Genomic DNA, 27,998 nt, shown 5'->3' on the forward strand with positions numbered 1-27,998 from the left:
CTTAGGTCCAACATCTGCTTACCTACTAACCTGAAAGCCAGTCTGCCCTCCAAATCCAACAGTGATCCTTTTCCCCTGTCGGTGTTAAAAAAGCAGCAATTTTAACTCTAGTGGGTCATAACAGATTACAAACCTGCCTCTGTGCCAGTATTAGAACACTCTTTATTTTACTTAAATGGCATGATAAAAAAAAAATCAGGTTAGAGAAAGCCTCATCTGCCCTTCGCTGGTATTACTAATACATCGACTGTGACCACTAGGAAGAACTCAAAATGATCTGGAGACCACTGAGTTCCATAAGAACAGTATACTGAATACTTACAATACAGCTTTTCTAGAATATTTCAGCAGCCCGGAAAGCAGAAGAAAAAATATAAACTGAAATGATTTAAGAAGCACCACAAAACTGCAAACTCAGAAAGCTGTGAAGCATGTTGGATGGAAGGAAAGCATTGCAGCTGATATGTTTGAGTCCCATATTCTATAAGCTATATGTTCAGAAACTACATTTCCCTTGAAGAAAAGTATCAGGAAACAAAGTTTAAAAATACAGACAAACAAAACACAGGTGTGAAATAGGAAAGCCTTTCTTATTTGAACAAAGTTTGAACGAGCAGAAGGAAGTGGCTTTAGGGTGGACAGAAGGCCCAGGACAGAAACAGAAAGAGGAGCTACATCCTTCCTCAAAGCATGGAGAAAAAACAACAGCAGCAGGAGGACAAATTCCTCCGTAGTCTTGCTTTTCAAAGGAGGAAATGTTGCCATGGGTTTCTTGTTATCCCACTGGGACCACGGCTGTGTGCCAAGTAACTGCGGGATAGCCAAGGTGAACCCTAGAACTTTGCTAAAATCTGCAGGAGCAAAATAATTTGTTCATTACAGTATCAGTTCGTAGCTTTTAGTAACCACACAACATGGACAATGTGGGATTTTCACTTGCTGAGGGTGTAACTCAACCGATAAAACCAAAGATCAGAGATGTTTTCTCCATTGGTCTGGTCACTAAGCGGTAGTACATAATTTCATAAATAATTCAAGCTAATGGGAAGTACTAGTTTTAAAGAAATTATTAGCGAAAATAGTGCTTTCTATAGGAAGCACAGCCAGAGGTACAAAAATATACTCATACTCTTGGGAATAATTACACTTACATTCATTAAATGCGACTCTTCCAAGGGCATCAATGCAGATAAAAATGGGTTGGTGTATAGCATTTCTTGCAACTTAAGTACAACGCTGCATGGACAAATGTATTTGGCTGAATCACAATTTCAGAATGGACCCAGGGTGAGACAGGCTGCAGCAGAGCTACAGATAAATCTAGATTTCTTATCAACAGGAATTAGAAGTCAGACTGTTGTATTTTTTAATTATATCACTCTTCTCAGTGCTCCTAAATAAAGTTGCTGCTACTATGACTACACTTTACTTTTTTTCTTTTTTTCCTCCCAAGTGTTAAGACAGGTTCTTTAGAATACTGTCTTTCTCAAACCATCAAATATGTATCAGAATAAATGAGGGCAATCCAAAGGAATGATTCATGCTCCCTGGTTAGATTATGTGTGTCACCCACACCCGTTAATAAAATAGAATTCTCCAGTAACTTTGGATAATGTCCAAATCAGAAACAAGGAGATACTAGGCAGAATTTGTGGTAACTCTCCAGCAGAGCAGGTGAATTATTTGGTATACAATCAAAGTGACTGTTTGCGGATGTATTTAGGCCAGTGGAATATTGCAAGTATCACATACTAATGAAATACATTGTAATATGACTGTTCACTGGCTATTTTTTAAAATGGAAATTATAGCACACGATAATCACTACACAGAAAACAGAGAAACAACGGTAACATTACCTGTAAATTAAAAACCCCTCAGGCTACACATCACATCTTTCACTGAGTCGAGATCTATATGTGTGCACACATATATTTTTAACACTGTCAATCAATTATTGTGTACTGTGTGCAGAAATTACATTAACCAATGTATGGATTTACAAAGCAAGCCTAAAACAGCCTCTGAATGCAGCATTGTCCAACTGCTATGTCAAGGACTTAACCTCCAGAATTAACACCCCCTGCAAACATATCCCTTTAAATCCAAATCAGACAAGCAGAACAAAACACCAACCAGCAAAACTCGCACCACTCCCAGAGGGAAAATCTACCTATAAAGCCTGGGAAGGACAACAGCTGTCCAGCTGTTCCTGTAGATGCTCATCCTGGAGCTGAACATCTGGGCTCTGTACACACACAAGGGGTCACAGCTCCCTCGCTGAAGCAAGTGGAATGGGAAAAGAAAGTGAAGCTTGCGAGCTTCCCAGAGAAACACCAAAGTAGTATGGTAATTGTGTACATATGGCGATGTAGGAATGACAACGCTATTTAAAAAAAGCCTAAAAAATCTACAAAAGAAACAGATCATAAAGATGTCTAAATTTCATGATGTGCAACTCTAAGTCCGCATTGAAATACAAATTAATATCCTTTAAAAACTTCAAAAGTTTACATTTGTTAACATATAGTTACTGAATGACAACAGCACTGAATGACTATCTTTGAAGAAATATTTTTAGCAGGACAAGCTGTAAAAGCTTTGTAAAACTCAGTTCACCAATATCAGGTAGAGCTAGATATCTGTCTTTTGACTACATCACGAGATACACCTGAACTCACAAACTGAAACATGCATGCATGTATATGTGTGGACAACCTACAGGACTTGAATCAATCCTTTTTATCAAGTCAGAAATGTCATTCCCATCAGACCCATATAACAGCGATTATGCTAGAAATTTTTTTTGGAAAAGGTTGCAGAATAAATTAGTTACTGGGGCAGGAGGGTACGGCACAGATCACAAATGTAATGTTACACAACTTCAAAAACTGGTTTATTTTTGAAAGCATTATTTTCAGGGAAAAGTTGTAGGAAGCTGGTATGTTACTTCAGCTGTTTGTCTAATCTTCTTAAAACACTCCTTACTGCAATATGACATTTGGTTGCTTTTCTGAAATTTTAACCATTTGGGATGAACCCCTCAAACCAGATCTCTACCCCAGGGTGTTCAGGGAAGCGGGGATGGTTATTCACATTCACCCAGAAAGCTCGGAGCATGACGTTAGGGCCAATGTGCTTTACATATGCTGCTGGAAACTCCTCTTCTAAAATGCTCCAGGCCCCCTAGCTGTTCTTGGAATAAGAGATGTGCAAATTGTCATAGCATTAGCCTTTATGTCAGTCTTGCATCCAAACTGAATGTACCAAGTCCTCAGAGGCCTGCGGGCAACCAGAAAGTGCCGGCACCACATGGTAGAGAGGCTGAGAAGACTTCAGCCCAGGGCTACCGCGCTCAGGTCTCTGCTTTCGTTGCTACATGGACTCATCCAGCAAGGACAGTGCTATAGCATGAGCTTGCGAGCCAGAGGTTTCCTCCTTCTATGCTCCTGAAGACCTTTGCTTAATGGCACTTACGCATGATGGAGAAGACAGATGGCTGATTTAAGCTACTACAAAAGAGAGAGGATCAGGTGAAACCCTCTGGACAGAAAACAGATGAAGGAAATAGAAACAAGAAGCAACAGTGGATCATTAAAACAGACTAAAATGCAAAAGGAGAGGACAGATGAGCACACAAGAACGATTCGAGCAGGAACAGTGAGATTAGATCTCTTTAAGACTGCTTTGCTAAGATCACTAGAATTTGAATAGAAAGCCCAGAAAGAAGAAATTAAGTAGGAGAAAAGCTCTGGGGCAAAGCTCAGGCTTGGAAAGAAAGTGACTGAGACCATACCAGGGCAAGAAGTCAACTTCAAGAAAGGGAGGAAAAACATGTTGAACAATTCAAATTAGATGCCCAAATTTAGCAGGTATCTTTCACTTAATGTGTATGTATGTGAGTTCACCACCCATAAAATGGAGGTAATACCCCCGTTGTTTCCGAGGGTTATTGCAAAGAGAAATATTAATACATTAGCACATGTGAAGTATTCAAATACTCTAATGATGAGCAGCACAGAATTGACAACAGAAAATTAATACTGTTGTAAGAACAGGGATGGAATAGTGGTAATAAATGAGGCTCAAGGCTATACATTGAACAATTAAAATAAGCTAAAATATTGAATAGCTTGTCACCATGCTGGCACAGTCCATTCTGCTCATTCAATATGAGAGGGGTCCTGAGAGGGCACAAGCAGAAAATGTAAATAGTGACTGTAACATATGCATATACACCTTTAATTCTGACACTAGAAATTTTTTGACAACTAGATTTTATATTCTTAGAATAATTATCGTTATCATAACAGAAAGAGCATAAATACAGAAAGCAACATTTTTCACACGAAAAAGTAACCAACACTAAAACCTGTCAATAGGCAGACAAGACTATTCAGTACTGCTGTAAAAATTCAAATTTGACAAAGGTGGTGACACACTGTAAAATTCTTTTTGCTTGAAGCTTTTAATTTACCAGTGAACATTTATTATAACTGACACTGGAACATGATTTTCTCTGTTCCAGACCTTTTTTACCTTTACACATCCATACACAACTACAGAAGTTCATTATTCCAGCTTCCTTGGGAACGTGTTTTGTTTGATTTCATGGCATAATAATTTAAACAATAACACACATACAGTCTCGCTTCCTTCACCTGTTCACTTCTCTGTGACCTCTGCCTATATGATGAATAAAGGTAGAGATTTCAGTATTTGCTTTAACAACATGATGAAGGAAATTCTGCTCCCATATAAATGGGATTATACAGCAGGGCTGACACCTTCTCATTCATAAAATGTATGGATTAGTTAGCATGCAAGGGATAGCAATAATTAAATTAATTTAGTCACGTGTACTTGCACAAGTGCCCTTGCCATGATCTGTTATTAGCACTTCTAAGCTAACACATGATGAGGTAGCAGAATTGAGCACGATGATGCTAGCAACAGTGCTTGCATTTTCAAATGTCTGTTCCTATTCTGGCAACTCGCTCAAGGTCTGTCAAATCACGCAGTCCTTCCTCAGGTAAAAATCCCAGTTCAAACAAAAGTTTTCACCCAAGGAAGCGGTCAGAAGCTATATAAATATACTGCTACTTCTACAAACAAAACAAATTTCGACTGAGCTTCGCCACCAGTGCTGAGCTGGGCTGAGCCGCTCGGCCGGCAGCGCTTGCCCGCTGCCACAACCCAGCACCCCCTGCCACAGCCCAGCACTGCCCGAGCTCGCGGCCGTCAGGGTCGCTTGCTGCGCTTACAAAACAAAACCAGACTGACACACAACTCAAATTCTGGACCTCGTTAAAAAAATTCTAGGCCAAGGGTCATGTTTTATATGCCTTAATGTTGATAGGGCAGTCAGGAAGAGTAACGCTCTAGTGTGAGATAATAAAATGCCTTTGGTGCATTCTTCTGCCCCACTTGATGCAGCAGCCACAAAACCCAGTAACACACAAGTGCAATAGATAATAAAAGAGAAGGTAGCCAGCTACACACTTCAAATGCTTCTGTAAACTTGTTTTAAAACACCAATCTATTGCGGTAAATATATTGCTTTATATTCACATTTAAGTCCATTTTCTCTGGTTCTCAATGAACAAAGATAGCACCTGATTTACAACATTTGTTTCAAGGCACCTTAATTTTTTCCACTGGCATCAAATTAGTCACATGCCAGTCTATGGATAAGAAAATCACTGTTAGTTATTTTCTAAGGAAATAGTATGTAAGTTTTAGACAAGCAGAACTATCTCTTCCCATTAATTTTAAGTTAAGGATAAGCAAAGGACTGACTGCTAAAAGAGAGAGTCATCAGACCTGTGCAGTAACTAACAGACACATCCTGTAGACAATGTTTGCAGATACATGATTTAGAGGGGAAAGAAGTTACTGTGACATCAGTGCTTTGTGAAGACATAGATAACAGCCCAGATGATGTACTTCCCACCTATAATATACCTGAAATAAAGACAGATGAGGACTCATCTCATGCACAGCGTACTCAGCAGTGTGCAGTGGAGAACCACAGATGAGTTAATCAGACTGGTTTTAGATCATTACATTCACAAAAGCAAAACAAGCTCTACTAATTAGTAGCCACTTTCACAATGTCTTCCTTTTTTAAAAGGTGTTCTTGCCACAAGGTAACTAACTTGAGATGAAAGTCTAGCGAAAGCATGGCAGACTGTAAATTTTTGAGTCAGTAGGTCAAATTACAGAATAGTATCCAACAAGTTCCCAATTCATAATACAACTACAAAATTACCTACTTGGATTTTAGCTGTAAACTCATTAATTTAAATATGAAAGGATTTAATCTTTTTCTTTACATGAGGTCAATGATACAATTCTGAAGCAAAGACAGAAATAATAACAGAAGATTTCTGTTCTCTGTATCGAGTGTTTGGCAAGATGTACAGACTTGCTCAAGACACTTACAAAATCCACAGTTCCAAATTTTCCAAAGCTAGTATTTGGCAAAGCCTGTTTCTGACAGATGACATGAAAAGTAATCACAGGTGAGACACACTGCACTGACAGGTACTTTGGAAATTAGTCACTCAAAATGCAAAGTGGATTAATTAGAAGCGTCCACCCTCAATCAAGAGTCCTGAGAACTGAAAAATTAAATATGCCTGGACCCATCAGAAGACTACAAGCCCCAGCTGAGGCAGAAAAGCCAACACACTGGAATAGATGGCCATGTTTTATAAGAAACAGACTCTGCCATGCCTCGAGTCTGCCCTGCAAACCACACACGAGGAAAGGAAGCCGTGATTTAAACCTTGTCAGGGGAGGGCAGCCATGCAGCAGGATAATGAATGGAAGGTTCCGATTCAATCTTTGCACAGTTTGATTAGATGTGTATTTCTCTAATTCCTTTGCTTAAAGCTTTAATAAACATTTGTCTGTTTGGGTTACCATAGATAAATGTCTTGACCTGCATTCTACCTGAACTCCCCTTTAGTTAATGAATTACTGATTACTGCACACGTACTTTTCTGATATCTTGGCATTATTATTTTACAAATGGATTCCACTGGCTCATTCCCAAATGTATAGTATTCAGATTCAATAAGCTTTCTGTATAAACAACAGATTGAATGGCCTTTGTCCTTATTAGCTTATAGAAAATTAATTTATTAGTGTTAATTTTCAGGCTTGGGCCAGTTGCCAAATGTTAAGGGCAGCTGCTAGAACTACAGACGATATCACACAAGTCAGAGATGGAAAGATCTATTAGGTTATTTCCTTCAACTACAAACTGATGAAGAACTGCAGTCAATGAATCACATGCCTGTCATGTCCTCTATAGTATATACTCAATTGCGTTGGCTGGTTTTAAACAACTGTGGCCACAAAACCTCTACCACTTCATTTATTGCTTCATACTGCTCTAAATCAGACACGTTTGAAATATTTAACAGTCAGTAAAAATGTATTAGCTTTACAGATTCTGAAGCAAAGGACGAGCCAATGCACCCATCCAGTCTGATCACCTTCCAAAGCAGAACTCCAGCTTCAGCCAGCGAGCCTCGGCTGACCCGCGTCACGCAAGGCTCAGCTCAAGCACACTTTGAGAAACATTCAGCCCCTAAGGGCTCCAAGTACTAAGGACTTACTGTCTATTGGTGAATGATTCCTGTGTTGAACAACTACACTGTTTAAAAAATGTCTTTGATTTCATATTTAAATTTCTCAGACTGCCAATTAGAGCTATTGAACCAACACTGCTGGGTCTATGTCTGCTGGCAGATATATTCTGCCGTATATTCTGCACTGCATTCTTAGTGAAACACCTGTGATGCTCTATAGCTCTTCCCTCCCTGTCCCCTCTACTTGTTTCAGGGTTATGTGAGTGACAACTCAAACATTCTGTATGGATTCAGATCTTTTTACAAAATCTCTCCTTGAATAACAAGTCCCAAAGAGGTAATTGCATTTTGCGCTCCTCTGAGAGTTTCTTTATTTCATACATCCCTAGTGTTAAGATGCCCAGAAATGACTTGTCAGAGAAGTCTTAGTGATATCGCTATATTTCATAGACCCCTGACAGGATGCATGTATATAGGCAGCCCAAAGTCGCATTTAACTTGTTGGCTCCATTTATCTCATTTACTGGCCCTCACGGTCCCTTTCAGCATTACTGCTTTCCAAAGTAGCTCTTATTAAATATTTTATATTTGGTTACTGTCCCCCACACTGAATCTCATTTGTTTTTTTCGTGTATCCTTGTGGATATTTGAAGTGTTCTGTATTGACTTCTGTGTCAGCAATGATGTTTTAATGTCTGCAGCGTAAATATCCAATAAGAAGCACATTTCTGACATCTTTTACTACAGTTTCTCATAACGATCTTCATGTACATGGACACTGTAGCATGCTATGCTGCCCCCACCCAATACGATTTAGATATTAAGAAGTTAACCAGCTAAGTGGTAATAAATAGCTACATTATCTATGATTTAAAAATCAAACCCATTATATTTAACTATACTTGGTAATTGTTTCTAAACACAGGTTTCGATAAATCAAAAATATAAAAATCAATTATCCTTGACATAATAAAAGCTTTCTTATGCAGAAACTAATATTTGTGCAAATTCTGACCTGATACCATCTTAATAACAGATAAGGATGATCATGAAGTTCTTCACAGTTAATAACAAAATTCTGTATCGAAGAGCTTTATGCATATTGTATGAGGCTCAGAATGAACCTGTGAAAGATAATAGATAAAATAATCAATATATGTATATCATTTTGGCTCTTCAGAGGACTGGCTCATCTTTTAACCGTATCTGTGGAATGTGAACTAATATAAACCTTGATTCTGATAAGAATCTATTAACGTTCTTGTAATACAAATAACAAAATTCTCTGTTTGGAAGCATTGTTTAGGAGACTAGAAAACTGCCAAATGATAAGGTTAACACAGTTACCTAAAATCTTCGCTTGTTACCTGTTTCTTTGACAGTGTCGTTTTCTGATTAGGCTTATTTTTTTTGTATTTTTACTACTATTCCATTAACTGATAAACTTTATTGTGTACACTGAATATAGGTAAGGATTTCAAAGTAATACTGTACAACCTATAAAGAAGAGGCAATCTGGAGTTATGAGCACAACCAGACTATTTCCAAATGTTTTAAATTCCACCCAGAATTAACTGGGAGTAACTGCAACTTTTTCATCACTACAATTTGTCATGTTTCACCTTCTGAAACAACAGCTCAATGGAACTGGGCTTTCTACTTCTCTTTTTTTTTTTTTCCTTTAGGATGACTACAGATTTCAGCCATAGTTATCAGCTTATCACACAACTGAGGTGACCCAGAAGCACGTCTCTAACTAATCCCCTGTGTGCCCTTTCATTAGTAGAAACAAGCTTCATTCAAAAGAAAAGTCAAGGAAATTAATTCAAAGATGTGGTGGCATGAAATGCCATTGAATCTGGTAGGCATTTAAAAATCAATCAGGTTAGATTAACAGAAGATTGATCCTTTTCTGCTATTCTTAATCAAGTAAAATCACCAATCAGAAAAACAAATACATTAAAATACCTGTCACCTGTTTTCAGATCACTATCTCTAAAACAAACCAGAAAATATTTTTAGAAGTAATTAAATCAGCAAGATACAGTGTGCCTGTAAGAAAGACCTACTTGTAGTGGAGAACTTCTAGGCAACTATCCCTACTTGTCTTCTTCCTGTTCCAGTGGGTCTTTGGAAGCATCCAAATAAGGGTTCAAATCGGAAATTACCAACACAAGCTGCCTGACATAATCCAGTTGAGGAACTCCTCCAAATACAATTTTTATTCATGTGAACAGGAGCAACCGCTTGCCTGCCCAGTCAGCTGCTTTTTGAGATGTTTGATTTTCTTCTATTTGCACATGGATCGGATCGATATATGAAAACAGAAGGAGGAGTTCTCTAATTGGGTGAGTTTTGAAACACTTCTCAAATTAACTGAAATTTTGATGTATCAGTTGTGCAAGTCAAGCTAAAAACCAACAGCAAATTTAACAACTGAGACAAATTTCTCACTTTTCACCTGCTTACCTTTTTAATTTGAGTAGCGACTGTTTTCAGTGCAACCACTCACATTTATGAGGTATATAAATGCTGCCAGGGCTCAAACTGTTCAATCTGCTACAAGAAGCAGCTGTACTGAGACAGAGCAGGTGTGTATTTTTGACACCTACCAGAACAAGTAAGCAGTCAACCCCAAACTTGTGACCTAGAAGGCACCCACAAAGAGGCTGACATACACTTCAAATGACCTCTCTCTGTATCACTGGAGTATTAGCGAGTCCCAGCTCGCCAGGAATGACTGCTTTGGAAAATTATACAGATGTAACACCTCCTGTTTCCACTTCTTATGTTAGCTTCATTTTCCAGCTTTATCAGCACACTGATGCTTGTTTAGGATTCACGCTTCAGGATATTATCAAAGGCATTATCTACATCATCACAGAAATGTGTTGATGTCCTCAGTGGACACAAGGAGAATTTAAGGGAGGCAAGCAGCCTTACAGCAGGAATGAAGGGCAGCAGCAGGATGGGAAGCTCCTGCCACATATTTTGGGCAGATATGTTGTACATCTGAACTAGGCAACTACATTTCACAGAGTACTCGACTACTGTGTTTTTCCCCATGGGCATATAAAGCTGCAAATTACATCATTACATATGGAAAGGGCAGCCACGACAGGGATAGCAGTGCAGGAGACTGGGTTTCTGGCGATTCAGGGAACTGCTGTCAAAGATGATCATCAAAACACGATCTGAGCTGACAAAGCTAACAGCCAACATCTCCACTTTGTGGCCCATCCTCGCTGCTCCCAGCCCGGCTGCAGGTTATTTCTGCCTCCGCATGCAAACCTCCCTGGTGGGAAGCTGCAACCTGGGCTCTGCCAGCTGTCTAGAGCCCCCATCAGCTTACGGGACCTCACAGCCAGGAATTAGGTCACGTTTCATGACCACACAAACCTAAAGCTTTGGAAGAAAATAATATGAAACCATTTGAAAATGTCAACTCACTGCCATTTCTCTAAACAGAGGCTTCTTGCCATAAATCTGACCATGATTCAGTACCCTAAGAGTTCTTATGCGTCTGAGAGAGAAACTTAACTGAGACTGAAAGGCTTGGGTGCAGCTTTCTGCAACATTAAGGGGTATGTGGTTTTTTTTCCTTTTTCCTAAGCAGAAGATAGGTAACTCTTTCCAATCTATTATAGAAGAAACAAATGAACAAATATTGATGCAAGGAACAAATATTCATGCAAACCTCCAATTTATTTAGACTGTTTACCTATTATGGCTTTTTATTTAACATTAATAGGCACCGTTTAAATTCTAAAGTAACTGCTTAGAAACATGCTTATTGTATGTACAGTTGTAGTATTGTTTAAAAATGCATTCAGTATAAAACAATCTTTCTACTGTTTTTTCTTTTATTATTCAGATCTTTATAATTGAGGGTTTTTTTGCCATTATTGGCTACCAACTGATTTATAAGACTCCTACAAGAAGGCTCAAAAAATTCTGCTATAGTTGGCTGGTAAAGTACAGAAAATGCTTTCTATTTGATTTTGTATTAAAAAGAAATTGGATATCACAAGACTAAAATGGTGATGCGAGCCAGAAAGATATTTTGAGGCAAAACGCAGCAGACTGTCTTCAGAGAAAAGATGTAAACAAAGACGAGTGACTGAAATAATGTGGAGCACCTCAGACACGGACAAGAGGTACTAGGGATCAGAAATGAATTATTATGCTCTAAAGTGATTCAATAAAATTTGAACCATAGTGCAGTAATTGGAAAATGTATTGGAAAAAAAGATAGGTTATAAAAAGAAGAAGGAGCTTCCAAGTACTGTAGGTTATTAGCTACTACGGAGAAATCTGTATTCAGGAGATTCTTTTTCTAACAAAACATGCACATTACCAAGCACAGCTGAATTTGCTGTTCACAAGGAAGTGAACTATAAAAATTAAAAAGTGAGAATGGAGATAGGATCACAGGCTAGGATAAAAATAATCAATGCAACCATCAATAGGCAAGTCAAGATGAACATTGTACTGACTGAACACACAGCCATGCAGGCTTGATGAAGAACGACTCAATTATACTTTTCCCCATGGGGAAAGACATAGAAGAGAGTTGTAGACACATTGAGCACATCACCAGAAAGCATTTGGGCAGTGGCCCTTGTTAGAAAGGAAGAACTGCAGTTCTAAATGGTGAATAAAAACAGGTGCTCTGGAAGAAAAACACTTGGGCTCTTTTGTCTTTGGCAGCGAAGTCCTGGCCAATGGCCACTGTGCCCACCTTTTCCAGGCCTCCCAGATCTCGGTAGCCCACAGGCTCACACAAAATGGGAGGGAAAGTCTTTCTTTATGGAAGCAATGGAGAAGTGCTGGCACAGCTGTGTTCTTACCAATTTCTAAGCCGGGGGGGAGAAGGGCTGAGGATTTTTGAAAAAGGCGCAAAACCTTTAATCAGTTTGATGCTACACCAGGGCAAGGCAGAGGCGGAACGCAACGGCTTCCTTGTGCACCTGCACCATGGATCATCTCTCACATTCTCTTCCTATCAAAGCAGGCAGATTTCTCAGGACTGCAGCATCCCTTATGCCACTGGCACTGAGAAGACACCAAAAGACAGCAGGGACTTGGCAGAACACCAGCAGCTCACCCCATGTGCACTGACTGCCTATGGGCAAACACATACTGCTTACAACCCAGGGTGGCATCTTCCTCAGAGCCGGAGCTTCCCGCTCCTCCCTCTGTTCCACAAACGGATGGCTCTTTCACTCACATTCACACAACTGAGGTAAAAATAGGTCTTGAGAGTCAAAATAGCACATTAAGACCTGTAGAAGTTGACTATATTGTTGCACCATTCCCTGACAGGGAAATCTAGACTCCAAAGACAAGCACAAACATGGCTTTTCATTTATGCTGAGCTAATTTGAGGGAGATACTACAAAGAAAACGTACATCACCTTATTTATCAAGCCATGATCTCTGGTCAAGCCTTTTATAATCATACCAGGAAGGCAACCACAATGATAAGTGAAGTGCATATTCACTACCTCAACCTTGACTTTTCAAAAACAGTTTCTGTGATTAGAGATGAGACTTCATCACTATCATCTTCCTTATAAATTATGCAGAAAAGCAAATTCAAAGCATGCATCATGATTCTGTCACTTCAACAACCAGTAAAATCCTTGCTCTAAAAGATCTCAGCATGACAGGACAATAACAGAAAGTTTGCTGTCTCAGAAGCACTGTTTGGGGAAAAGTTAATCAAATACGTTGTTCTCAAACCAAAAGTGCCACTTGAAATGCCTGTTGGGCAAAGCAATGAGAAGGACACTTAAGTCTAATCAACACTCACTGTGGCTTTGGTACATATGAAGTGCATATATTAATTTATATTTTACATTTACTCAAAAATAATTGTAGGCAGAGAGGGAAAAACATATTGCATTTCAAAGCCACGTTGAAAGATGTAAGACCCTTTTGATTGTGTTTTGTTCCACTGACTAATCATGGCAAACGTGGGGTGTGTTTGTGGCACAAAGACCCCTCTCTACTTGCTATCTTTCCATAAGACAAAGGCATTGCTTGAGAGTGTAGGAGAGAGCCACTCAACACTGTTAAAAACGCCAAACAGCCCACCAGTGAGTTAGAGCTAACTGGAGTGACAACATGGTGCAGATACTACAGGTGAAGACACCACACGGAAACTCTCTTTAACATGAGGTTCATTAAAGAAATGGTTTCACCCATTCTCATAGGAAATACTTTTGAATCTTCCTTGGCCGTGGTATTTGATTCATAGGAAATGTAACAATGTTTTGGAAAATACAAGAATAAATCACCATGAAGTACTCCAAGCTCATTTACAAATGTGAATTCATTTCAGCTCCAAAGCAAGTGACATGCTTACTACATTGATGTAAACAAGCCTGAAGCAACATTTGGTAATGCTCATTACAATGACTAGATTCAAAAGCCAAAAGAAAATTAACAGTTCATCAATAACAATCAACTGTTGCACAAATATACCCCTAAGATAAAACAACATTGGCTGCATCAAATGGGAGTCATACTCTGCAGTATTTATTAGCATAACCAATGCTAAAACTGTATGGGATCTTCAGAGAAATAAAATCAGGCAGAAAGTCTTAAAGCCGGAGTCACAGATATTCAAAATCATTGATACTAATGTGTTCATATTTGTCTAATGTGCATATCATCTGGGGAGAGTAGGACATTTAATAGTTACAAACATTTCTCTTTACATGTCTGTAGTTAAAATACTGATATTTTTCTTCTTTGAGTTCCAATGCACCATGCTGTCTTATTTATATTTCTAATGATGTCAGAGAAGATATAAAATCCTTCTAATGCACAAAACTGATGAGGTGGGGATGGAGGAGCATTACAAACCATAATAAAAACTATATACAGGTTAGAAGTAGCCTTAACTTTTGTCCCTTGGGTTTTTTACATGCTTTTGGTAGCTCTTAGCAAGGTTTTCAGCAAGAGAGCTGAACAACCCTGACCTGATGTCCTAAGCCACCCTCACTTGCAGGCATTTCCTCCCACATATAAGTATTTTAGGAAGTGTGGTGTCATGGAGTAAAAGAACCTACAAATCACTGATGTTCCCCAGTTCCTTTTCCACATAACACCCAAGGTGAAGGGACAGAGTTATGTGACAACATTTCGTTTCTGTTGCCCGAGGGGCGGCTCCTCTGTGCTGCCAGTACATCTCACGGTGAACAACTTGTGGTCAGATGCTGACTGGTGCTGCTCAACTGATGGTCAGCACTGCAAAGCAATATATAAAATCTACACTGCAAATTATCTGGAGTAGAAACTTCAGATAAAGAAACAACACTGGCAATAATTAACCATCAGAATGTGTGACTCTAATTAAAATATTACTCAAAAACATCTGTTAGGGAGAGGAAGCAGCCTGCAGGAATTATTCAGTGCTCCTAGACCCATATTCTAGATGAGCTAATTATACACAATTCCTCTAATGCTCATGTTACAAAATGTAAAGTCAGGGTGCAGAGCTAGGTATGAATTTCATTTTGTAAGGCCTGTATATGAAAGCAAGCTGAAACAAGCAGTATTCAAATCATGTACAAACTAATTGTGTAATTTCATATACAACTTCCCATTCTTATCCTATTTCTATTGCAGAAGTGAGAAACAGTCTAATATGTCTGATTTAGCTTTCACTTTGCGAAGACTCTGAAGGCTGCAGTCCTGGAAAGTAGCCACTTCATTTTCTGTGGTTCTTCTAGGTGGTCTAATCAAAGCTATTCGCTACTATCAATATTTCCCATTTGTAAAATAAGGATATGCTAATTGTAATTCTGAATAATACAGATTTATGCTGATCTTCATCTTACTCCTAAGCCCAAGAGGAAATGAAATACTAACAAATTTGGAAATAGAAGATAAGACTTTCTCATGTAATTCAATACACAATGAATTCAATGGGTAAAACCAAAAAAAGGCTGAAAAGGAAGAATGAGCAATCTTCAGTCATCCATGGCAGGATGACAATGAATTCTTAGAAGATCTCATACTGTCAAGAAGAAATTATATTTAGATTAAACCTTGCTAGAACCTAAAAGGATAATTTGTCAGTATTTTCCACTTTTCTACCAATCCCGGACTCATTTGCTAGATCCCTTCTTTTTATCTCACAGTATTAAAGTTTGGGAGAGCTGAAAAACATTTTGCAGGGGGAAACAAAAAGCTCTAGATATCTTTGCATTTAAAACCATACTGGCTGAGGGTAGAAGGAACCAAATAAGAGTAGTTTGATCTTATTTATCTAGTAGCCTGAACTATAATCTTCTATGATGAGAGCACAAGTTTTCTTGCTACCCATGTTTCACACTAATGAGGTTCCACTAGCGGCTTTCAGCAGAATATCCCAAACTTTGATGAAAACCAGGTTCCAGCTGCCAGGATCATTTGCATTTTAAGACATATAAATGAGAATTGCTTGTATTTCAAAATACGTATTAAAAGCAAACCAGTATTAAACTAAAATAACTAATTTAATCCAAAGGATATACATATAAAATATGTCTGTAGGTTGTTTCTGCAAATCAGATTTCTGATCTTTCAATAGAGTTGCAATTTTAACCAAAAGAGGCAAGAAATAAAATGTATTACAAACTTAATAATAAAAACAACATAAATAAAATATCAGGAAAGATATGTTGGTTGTTTAGAATCAAACTGTTCTCAACAATACACTAGTCCAGAGATGTCCACATAGAATCACAGAACAGTTTGGGTTGCAGGGCCCTTCCCAGCTCCCCAGTGCCACCCCTGCCATGAGCAGGGACATCTTCACCAGCTCAGGTTGCTCAGAGCCCCGTCCAGCCTGGCCTGGGATGTCTCCAGGGATGGTTCAGCCACCACCTCTCTGGCCAACCTGGGCCAGGCTCTGGCCAACCTGGGCCAGGCTCTCACCACTCTCAGTGTGAAACATTTCTTGCTTATATCTAACCTAAACCTCCTCTCTTTCAGTGTAAAATAATTACTCCTTGTCCTATTGCAATGGTCCCTACTAAAAAGTTTGTCTCCATCTTTCTTATAAGCCCCCTTTAAGTACTGAAAAGCCACAATAAGGTCTCCCCAGAGCTTCTCTTCTCCAGGCTGATTAAACCCAACTCTCAGCCTGTCCTCACAGCAGAGCTGTTCCAGCCCTCTGATCATCTTGGTGGCCTCCTCTGGCCCCTCTCCAACACGTCCATGTCTCTCCTGTGCTGGGGGCTCCAGAGCTAGACACGGAACTGCAGGTGGAGTCTGGGCTGAGCAGAGCAGAGGGGCAGAATCACCTCCCTTGACCTGCTGATCATGCTCCTTTCAGTGCAGCCCAAGATGAAAATGGCCTTCTGGGCTGCAAGTGCACATTGCTGGCTCAATTCATGGTAAATGTTTAACTACAGAAGAAGTATTTTGTTTAGCGTCCCCCTAGTCTCACAAAGATTGCCGAAATGACGAGTCAGATACCCTTCTCCCTGCCCAGCCTGTCTCACTGCACCTTCTCCCATCGCAGCCCAGATAAACCGAGTTCCAAGCAACTGCAGCAGCACCACAACACCCTTTGGCACTTTAAAATATTTGTGGAAATACTTTCGCTGCCTGCTCATTTCCACCTGAGAAAGTCAAAAGGATTCAAAAGAAAGAAGGAGCAATAATTTATATTGCTACAGGCTCCCTAAGCCATACCCACTATCCTTTCTGCATAATATATGGGAGGAAAGCCAAGTGATTTTTTTTTTTCGAGCTATAATGCTAAGTTACTCATTTCTGGGATAAAAATTAGACCTGACTGTTCTCCTAAAGCTTCTCTCCCTCCCCTCATTTAGATACCCGCGAAAGAAAACAAAAGTGCAGGGCTAAAAATATTACACAACCTTGTACAAATGCACAGATACTCTTTACTACGCTGTGAGCAAAGCTCATTTGGATTATGGAATATAAAAAATATTTCTGATACATTCTAAATACTGTTTCATTATCTTTAATGTAAAATATTGAACATTGTTTGATATTTGTCTCTAAATAAACATTTGTTGTCCTTAAAAGAGAAACACAAGGAAGGGAATGTTTTAACGTTGTGTACTGACTGTAATATACAATATGAAAACTGTAAAGATTAAAATAGCAGCTATGCAGATGCAATGCCCCTGTCAGTCAGAAAAAGTGATGAAGACAGTAATTTTTAAAGGCAGAATTTTCCCCACAATACTGACAAACAACTCATCATTAGCTGCATTTCCATATATGAGCAATATCATAAATGCCTTAAATACTAGGGGCACAAATAGATGATTTTCTTATACTATTTTATTTTTTTTTGTAATAGAAGATATTACAAGTGCAGTGATGTTGCAGTGCTTACAGAAGCATCTCACACTTATCCAAAGCAATTCAGATAACTCGTGTTCTTCCTTTGAGATGGCAAGTTTTCCAAAGGAACCACTCTGAGGTCAACAAATCATCTTACACTCTTAAGAGCTCCAGCAGAGCAGTTACAATATCAACGAATACCACAATGCTCCCCAAAAGGCATCGCTGGGTTACCGCAGAGATTCACACCCTTCCTTTGACACTGAGAACGCTTCTTTGAAACAACAGCAGAAGCAACCAAAATAAATACCATCTAAACAGTAAAGAGAAAAAGATACTACTGAAGCAAGATAAGTCTTTCGCTAAGGAAAGATCAGTGGCCCTTTCTGTTAAACATGAGAGTATCATACATCGAATGTCTCACAGGCTATAGTAAACTCCAGAAGCTGAAGGAATTTCACCATGAGAGCTCGGTATTTGGTTTAAGTGATGAAGTTGCCTTAATCTATTGGGTGACTAAAACCATCCAACAGAGAGGAGTGTACAACCAGGAATGCAACCCATGCCACAATGAAAAGGCAAAGCAAAGCACATTAGGAATGAAGAGAAAAATATTAAATGAAACAGACAGAACGGGATTACGGCTGATATTTACCTTTATATTTTCAAGGCTACTTACACATATCTGATCTAACTGCTCTACTTGCAATTTAGTAACTCAGTTTCTTAATTGCACCACTGTAAATAGTGACATAACAGGAGCTAATGGAAATACTTCAGATACAGCCATCGTTATTACAAACACAATCCTGCATAGAGTCAGTCACATGCATACTTCTTCTCAGAGCAAGTTTTGTTATTGAAATGTAGCTGTTGCTAATAATTTCCTGAAGAAATAAGAAAGCCAGAGATCAGTGTAATGACTGGCTTGTTTACAAAATAACAGTAAATAACAACCATATTAATGCTAACACACTCACTTTCTTGCATTAAACACAAAACTTTTATGAAGACCCAAATTCTACTGTAACTTAAACACGCGTGAATTCACAGCAGGTCTATTGACATATATGATAAATTAAATCAGAATCTTGTCCTTAGCTAAATTGTCCCCATGTTCTAATAGCTACAGCATTCACAAAGCTGTGTTTCTCATACAGCATCAGCAGTTACAATATTTCTTTTACTATTATGCTTAAGTATCTTCATCCCTTTAACAGATACTGTTAAGACACTGAATCTGAAGTGCAAAGATCTGAGGTGACTTGTCCCAAAATCACCCATCTGCCCAGCAATTCAAGTGAAAAAAACCCAGATATTAAGAGAGGGTCAAAAGCTCCAATAAATGGATCACTGCTCCCAGGGTATAAAACAAATACTTAGGTGAATTACGCAAGATTAACCTTACATGTTTGTGTCATTAAACTCAGACTTGATCTGTAACCTACTGATTTCTCTACTACATCTACTTACTAATATATGCCTAATATTATTATTCTCCCTTTGCAGTTCGCTGTTTAAAACTACTGATATTATTAAAATTATTGCTCCAAATATAGTCTGATCCCATATAATGATGTTAAGAAAGAATAAAATAATTAAAAAAAAAAAAAATCCCGGGCCAGATCTCAAGCACTCTAAAGCTATATTCCACAACCAGTCTAGTGGTATTTCAGCCTGTACTAACACCCTAATTTCTTGTCTACAAATCCCAAAGAAGCTCTTGTGAACTATAGCTAATGCCTAGTTCCCATAATATAATGCAGCCAAAGGAACTGAACATGAATCTGGCTCCAAGGCTGAGTGTGCATTTCACAGTGCACTCATCCAGTACTGATAATCCAGTACTCCGATATTATTTCTCACTACTTAGTAGAGAAGGAGTAACTAATTGCATAGAAACATCTAAGTACACATCAGGAGTAAGCTGAAGAGCCACTGGAGTTCTACAAAACAATCTGACACCCTAAAATTAGTTAAAAATTGTGTTATTGCAGAAAAGGCTCAAGTTCTGTACTAGCCTCAGCTGAGAGGTATTGTAGTAGCTAAAAGTAAAAGAGTTGATGGTTGTGCAAACAAGTCAACTGCCGCTCAGGAAAAGGATTACGGCACTTGAGGTTAAAATTCATGGCTTCACAGCAAGATAAACGTCCTCTACAGCAAAACACAAGAACTGCGTGAACAGTTTAATGGGGAAGAGTACATGGATACAAAATGGACTGTAGTCTCCTGTTTAGTACACCAGCTCGTGTGGGATGCTGGTCCACATCAGATGAAGTAGTTTTTGATCAGGGTTGTACCATCTCCTGGACCATGGTTTTCCTCCAGAAAGAATAAAGAAATAAAGAAATGTGCCAGCTCAGTAATCTGGCAGTCTAAACCACATTCTGATACACTGCAATGACAGATACCATTGTTTCAGTGAATTGAGGGTAAACACGGTCTTCTTCAATGGAACAAAGTAACTATTCTTGATATTGTTTTTCCGTAGTGTTTCTGTCTGAAATTTACAGTCACATATTATAGAGTAACACTGCTCATGTTTAAATAGAGCTATTTATACTCTGTCATAGATAAGCAATGATACCCAAGAAACTGCCCATTCATTACTTGCAGTTAATATATATTTTCCTCAGCCTCAGGCAAAGCTGAAGGCATTTTGTGCGCTAATAGGCTATTATTAGTTGCCATTAACATTGACAACACTAATTTAAATGGGAATGTTGGTGTTTCACGCAATCTGTTCTATGCTGCCAAAACAACCAGTGTATGTTTAAACAGTGATTATGACAGAGCTGGTGTGTCTATGAAGGAAAATAATCCTCAAATAAATTCTCAAATTGGGCTACTCAGAATACATAATGAAGTATTTATCCTGTGTCAGGGAACCTCCTGCTAGAGCTCTGAATGAATATGAGAAATTGAAGGAATATCTAAACAGAATAAAATTAGCAAAAGTATATTTGCTTCAGATCAACATGAAGTGAAAGACATCCTGAAAGCAGGTCTAACAGCGTCCACATGCTTAGTTGTCCTAATGTCACCACAAAAAGCGCTACTCTGCATTTGTAGCAGAATTGCATTCGTAGAGAAAAAAAATAAACTAAACCCACCAAAAACCAACTGACCTTTTCAAAATACAGATTATAATAGCAATTAGTTTTCTCAAACAATGCAACAACTGTATCTTCCTCATTAATTTTACTCCAGTTACAAATAGTTATGGTTATAGTTACATACCATTTGGCCAACCCTTTGAAAGCCAGAATTTCTAAATATCTATTTTTTTAGCAATTAGACAGTATCTTCCAACAACTGATCTTCTATGCTCACTCATTTTCACAGCACAGAAGTTACTGGCTGGCACAAAGAAAATCTGCTGCCATGGCAGGAGCTGGCGAGGATAAATGCAACATGTGTGGCTCTCTGATAAAGCCCCTGGCACAAATGACTGCATAGAAACAGAAAGATGTGCCATCTATTACTTGATTTAAGTAGAGATTTATTAACTTCTGTATTCAAAGAGTGCTCTGCTACTGAGTGCCAACCCAGATGGAAAAAATGCTGCTCTCTGGATCAGGAATCTTGACTATGAACTTACCTGTGAAGTACTAGATAATATAAACTAATATAGCTTGAGCCATCGCCTTCAAATTTCTCCATATTAACTTTCAAAACTGTAATCATTATAACAACTCAACACCACAGGAAGCACTGATACCTGCTCTGTCGACCCTGCCTGGAGACAACTAAAGAGTTCAAATGAGCTTGTGCTCGCAGTTTCTCTCTCTTTCAACTTACTTCCTCTCCCAACTATTTAGTTAAAATTCATATTCAAGTATCTAAACCACAAATCTCCAATTAAAAATGTCTTTTAAAGCTTACAAAAATACAAATACTAAATCCACATGCAAAAGGATGACCTGTTCTATTCTAGACCATGCAGGAAATAGGTTTCAATTCATTCAAATCATTCTCTGAGACAAACATTTAGAAGAAACCACTCCATTCTTTGTCAGTGAAACACAATGATTATGTGTTTCTATCTTAAGGACACTTTACCCATGGTTCCTGTGATGTAGGATGATGAAGCTAACCAAAACATTTCTTTTGTTACCTATAATAACTTTTGTCCATGGCAAGATGACTTATGTAGTGCAACTTGTATGGGTAGCAAAACATCATGAATACCCAGCCGCATCACCGCATTCCACACTAAAATACGTACCTTGGTTATATGCTTAATCTACTTTCAATACATTGGCTTCCCAGTACTTTAAAACATAGATGACCATGTTTATTTCTCAGTCTGAATGCTACAAGCAAGCACATTCCTTTTTCAGGCAGCATTCCCTTTAAATCATCTTCATACTTGAGGGCCAACCAATTCCAGGCAGACCAGATTCCTTCAGACACCATCTAAATCCAAATGTCTTAGGAAAACACGCGCAAAAAACCCAGTCCCAAAACACAAAGCCCTTATGCAACAACACTTTACAGAGGGCATGCCCACCAGAACGTGGCAGAAGCAGAAATGCAACTGGCAGCCCTCATTTGACCTGCAAACGGGGCGGCATCTGTCAATTAACTCATTCTAGCAACATGATACAACGCAATAGCGCAGAATGCTTAATCCTCAAAGGAGTGTCTAATAAAAGAATGAGCTGTGCATTAAAACATTTTTTTAAACTCAAGCAGTTAATCTAACATATTTGGACCTATACTGGACGTTATCATTAGTATTATAATTTCAGCTGTATGTTTGTCAATAAGTTACTAGCTTCGTACTTGAGAAATGCAAAATACATAAGTATAGAAATAACATTCATGACTGAACTCTCATCTTATGACTATAGAACTACTAAAACGTATCACTGTCAACACTGAAGTGTCAATCTGCCACTTTCACTGGTTTGCCTATCTCCTGACAAGTTAAAAATACATATTTAACTACCTTTGGAACTACCATAACATGTAGCTATTAAACACAGAAACTAAAATATGAGCTAATCTTGTTCATCTTAAGCATAATAAATTGTCTTTAACATTTAGAACATATTTTCATCAATTTTAATGCAGAAATAAAAATTATTAATTCCTCCATGTTACTTAATTAAATACACATTTTTTCCCTTCTGTGACACACTAAACCATCTGAAAAGCAAATAAGTAGCGAGATCCTGAAAGACAATGGATTTTAAAAAAACAAACAAACAAAAAACCCAACCTAAGAAAACTCCGAAAAGCATCAAAACCACTCCACCACCCCTCAAAACCTAATCCAGAAACACACCCTCCATATGCTGATCAATACAGAACCGAGATACAACCAAGACCTCTTCAATCTGTCCGACTGCTAAAGGTACACCTTCAGGTGTAGCCAGCACGTGCAGGATCAGTTCTACACAAAACGTGATATAAATGTACATACAGAGATTTGGTTTAGAACCTGATTTATGGGCTACTAAACTCAAATGGTAAATGTCCTTTGATATAAAATGGAGAATGTGGGAAAGCGCTCTCTAGAAGAACGATGTTTTAACAAAAATATTGTTTCATTTTTTGTCTTATTTTTCATTCACGCTATAAATACAATACACATACCAAATAACCCTTTTGCCGTTCATATAATACAGAGATCTAAGAATGAAGGTGAAAAAGAAAAAAACAAAACAAAACAAAAAAAAGGAAAATGAAAGAGAAGTAGAAGAATAAAGACTGAAATAAATTACTATTTCTATTCAGTCCATTAGATGCATTTCTTTATTACCATTCTCCCCATCAGACTTCCTTTCATGGTCAGTGTCAGTGAGGGACAACGCTGAGTTTGCCCGGCTGGACAGACAGGAGCTGTGTTCCGATTTCATCCCCCTCATCCACATCCTCAGGGCATGATCTGGGGAGGCAGCGCCTTCTGTTTCGGTATCCACATCGGAGCCCACCTCCAGCGGGTAACTGTGCTCCGCTACCCCGTGTAAATCCGCTTGGTAGCCAGAGCACAGAATATGGGGAGTCTCACAGAATTCCATGTCTGGAAGAAACAAAAGTTCAGAAAAAAAATTCAGAAGAGAAAAGCAATATACCTTCGATTTTCTTTTGGAGAATCTGTTTTGAGAATTAACATTGTTAATACTATTAGGAGACTTTTTCTGGTCAGTGACTCACACTTATCTAATCTACTATAACACAACTGGAAGAGCGCAACTCGGTAAAATATATGATGCTGCACTGTGCTTTTTGTCTGAAAGAAATATATATTTTTAGCTCAAATATATGTACACACCCACACGCTGAGAGTAGTACATCAATCTACAACTGAAGTGAGTACTTACAAACACAGACACTGTCTTGGTTTTTGCCAGAAAGGCAATAGCTCTAAACCTAATCTCAATATGTTTTTATCATAGGGATAGTGTAGCAATTTTGGAAATAGCAAATTTATTAAATAGGTTTTGAAATATTTGGTTAATCACAGAAGACAAAGAAAGGTTACTTACCATTGGCTTGCTCTTTGAGAGTGCTGTCCTTGCATATTCACACCAGTGGGTTTTGGTTCTCCAGTGCGGGTGACCTACAGGAACTTCCTAGAAGATCGGTGACTACTAGCACTGTACAAGTGCCATCTCATGACACCAAGCGACCAGAGATTTGAAAGAGTTGTACAGTGCTCAATATTCCACTTATTCTTACTAAACACCGCAACTGTAGAGCACTAGAAATTCGAGGACAAACAGAAGGTGGACAGGACCCATAATGTGAATATGCAGAGGAGACATTCTCGAAGAACTACAGGTAAGTAACACACATGAGCAAATTACAACTTCCCTTTGAGGTGGCCTCTGCATATTCTCACTTGTGAGAATCCAATTACAAATGCAGCTCCCAGGGAATAAGACAAGGAGTTCTAATTAAATAAGGATTACAGAACCGCACTCCCTAATTGAACATCAGACCTGGGATGTCATCTTGAGAGACTAAATACAATATCAAACATGCATACAGTATTCTTTCAATTTCTAGAAAAGAAACATTAGAGACAAGAGTCATTGATAGAGATTGAGGACAAATACTCTCTTCTACTGTCATCCTAACTAAAGCTTTAATTTGCCAAACTAATCCACTTATCAGCCAGTGAGAGGAGCAGTTCTTATTTTAAGCACACTCTCAGAAATAACTAAAAGCTCTGGTATTTTCTTGAACGTATCGACCAAAATCTACAAACCAAACGCTAAACTAGAATATGCTGAGGTGTCTCAATTTTTAAGTCATCTATCTCTGTATGTCTTTCCTTTGCAATCAAAACATTCCTGAAGGTCTCAGCATGGGCTGGCTTTCAGCTCAGGGAATGGCAACTCTTTTCTAGAGGGCAGGGAAAGATGCTCTGTTCTCCAAGTCTCTCATGCCTTAAGACTGACCATGAGGTTTGATGGAGATATCTAGGAGAAAATAGCCAAGATGCTAGAAAGCATCTCCATAGTTTCTGCGGTAGAGGGAATATTTGGCACTTGAATGTTATCTACCATTACAACGCGGTGCAATGGTCTCTGGGGCCTGTTTAGAACTGGCACTTGACTGGTTGGGAGAATGGAGGAGGAAAAGAAGCTCAAGCAGTACTTGTGGACACACTTGTGAACACAAGTGAAAGCTGAGACTGGACTCTACTGGTTCCCAGTCCTACAAAGACACTTGCAAGAGAGACTTTGAAACCTATAAGACCCTCTGGAAAAAACTCTCCTTCCTCTATGGCTAAGATGGTAAACACAAAATGTTCAGTCTTCAGAGAAGTCCTTTTTTTCTGAGGTTTTCAAAGCTCGTGGGGTGTGGGAGAAACAGAGGCAATCTCACAGAAAGGTACTGGGTATAACTAAGTACAGTGTGATTTGTACAATGCTCTGGTTTTAAGTATAATTTAAATGATGTATTATATACACAACAAATAAGCTCCACTTGATTTAACTAGACAGCATGGACAAAATCTTTGTATGACATGAAGAGTGCAGATATTGATGCTGAACACTGAACCATCGCAGCTGCATTGCATTCCTAACTTTTACTTTCTTTTCACAGCACTAAATGGATAAAATCACCTTTATACAAAACATAGTTCCAAATGGTGCACGCCTACGCTTAATTTTGCTTTATCAAATTTAAAAAGGACTTGTACATAAAGCAAGAAATAAAAAGCCAGCAATAGTCCCAAATTATTAACCCAGATGAACCAAACACAAAGGGAAACATATCAGCAGGCTGATTCTATTCCACCCTGACAGGGTGACATTGTTCATTTAAATTGAGGTTGTGGATGCCCTTATTTCACAAAACTTTTTTTCAGTAACAGAGGTGAGTCAACGCTTTCTTGTGAAACAGCTGATTTAAAGTTCTGCTTAATTGAGCTGAGCTACTATGAAAAAGCAACAGGAGCTCTGCTCCATGTACTGCACCTGTGCTCAGAAAAAAAGGCGAAAGCCAAATTGTGCTGGCAAGTAGCTCACAACTAGCAATGAACTAGCTTGTCCCATGCATTGTCCAGCCCATCAAAAATTTATGATGGTTAACACATGCTTTAGCAGATAGCATAAAAGAGAGGAATAGATGTATACAGCCATTTAAAGAAGTATATTATCAAAGAAAACTAAGATTTAGCTGCTATAACCATATAAAACTCAAGGAAAGTAAATTAGGCTCATACAGTTGTGTTTAAAGACACTAGCGGGTCTTTAGTGCTTCTCGTAAGCTCTAATGAGAAGGTTCTTCCAAAGGGCGATAATTTATTGATGTACATCAAGAGCAATTTATATTAAAGAACACATTTAATTATTTCCTCATGAAATAAGACAGCCAACAGAGTTAATTATTAGCCTTAATACTGGTCTTGATTTTTGATTGAGGCCCACAATGCAGAAATAACCAATAAAACTGCCCAACAACTTTATTTTTAATTCTCTCAAAAAGCAGTATTATTCTTATTTTTTAACTTAGATTCCTGTGAAGCATTACAGCAACATAAGTTTCTTAGAGGATGTCTCTGTTGACTAAATTACAACTTGTGATCTCAAGAAGCATCTTCTGAACCTCTTTCCCCTCCAAAGCAGATTTCTACTTATTTTCACCAGCTGAGGAACTTCCCTGTAATTACAAATCTTCTCAGAACTTCATGAACCATATCAGCTGCTGCCAGGTCCTCAGGGCTGCAGGCACTTCTCTACACAGATGCCCACTCCAGGCAGATCCCTGCCCCTAGCAGCACATGTCCTCCCTGCCTGCAATAGCATACGCCAAGGGGAAAATCCATCCCAGTAAATCCCACAAATGCTAAGTAAATTGCACATGTTTAAGAAGCACAGAATTTACCCTTCAGTCTGTATGTTAATTCAAGATGTGGCAGCTAACATATTCAGTGTTTTAGCTACTTTTTTTGGTGGAGCAAAAGAAAGCGACTTTTTTATACTATAATTCATATTCAACTGAACTCTAACATAATATATTGCCTTAATAGTCTATTTCTGAAGTATACAAGCCTTTGTAGTATTTTAACTCCCACAGGACGAATTTTCTGAAAAGCACTTAGAATGCTATGAGGGGCTGGTTTTAGTCTGCTTATCCAACCTTGTTACTTAAAATACTACACATTTCCACAAGGATATAAAGTTCAAGTGTGGATTTATGATAGATTTAGTCTTACCAAAAAGATACAGTCACAAGAGAAATGGGGAACATTAATGAGAAATTCAAGTTCTTGCATGAACGGTGGATGGAGGAAAAAAGGTTGCAGTTATGAAGGCATGCAGGAGATCACAATAGGATATTCAACTCTGGAGCCTTATGGTGACGGCTGTAACACAACTATTAAAAATGCAAGTCTTTTATCATTCATTTATATTAATTTCTTTTTACAAAAATTAACATATAAAGAAATGCAAAGTATTTAATGATCAAGAAAAGGAAAGAAGGCTGAGTGCATTAAAAAATACATTAATTAACAGTTTCTTTCTACCTTTTAGCAACTTAATTTTCCTGAAAAAAACAAGTAGTTAAAGAGAAGTCTGACCCCACTGGCCAGTGATGCCTTTGCTATTTAAG

The 27,998-nt window shown here is 38.4% G+C and overlaps 1 protein-coding gene across 4 annotated transcripts in view; it reads right to left on the minus strand.

Moving 5' to 3' along the window:
* Positions 1-27,998, minus strand: part of TENM1 (teneurin transmembrane protein 1) — a 322,407-nt gene that overhangs the window by 191,831 nt on the left and 102,578 nt on the right. For 3 of the 4 annotated variants that reach the window (XM_065846203.2, XM_071813434.1, XM_065846202.2), the window contains exon 3: positions 23,689-23,949. The exons of the other annotated variant lie outside the window; for it this stretch is intronic. In XM_065846203.2, coding sequence (XP_065702275.1) covers positions 23,689-23,949 — 261 coding nt within the window. The remainder of the gene's footprint in view (positions 1-23,688; positions 23,950-27,998) is intronic. 4 annotated transcript variants of the gene reach the window in all.

This window comes from Patagioenas fasciata, chromosome 11, assembly GCF_037038585.1.
Source record: "Patagioenas fasciata isolate bPatFas1 chromosome 11, bPatFas1.hap1, whole genome shotgun sequence".
Lineage (NCBI taxonomy): Eukaryota > Metazoa > Chordata > Aves > Columbiformes > Columbidae > Patagioenas > Patagioenas fasciata.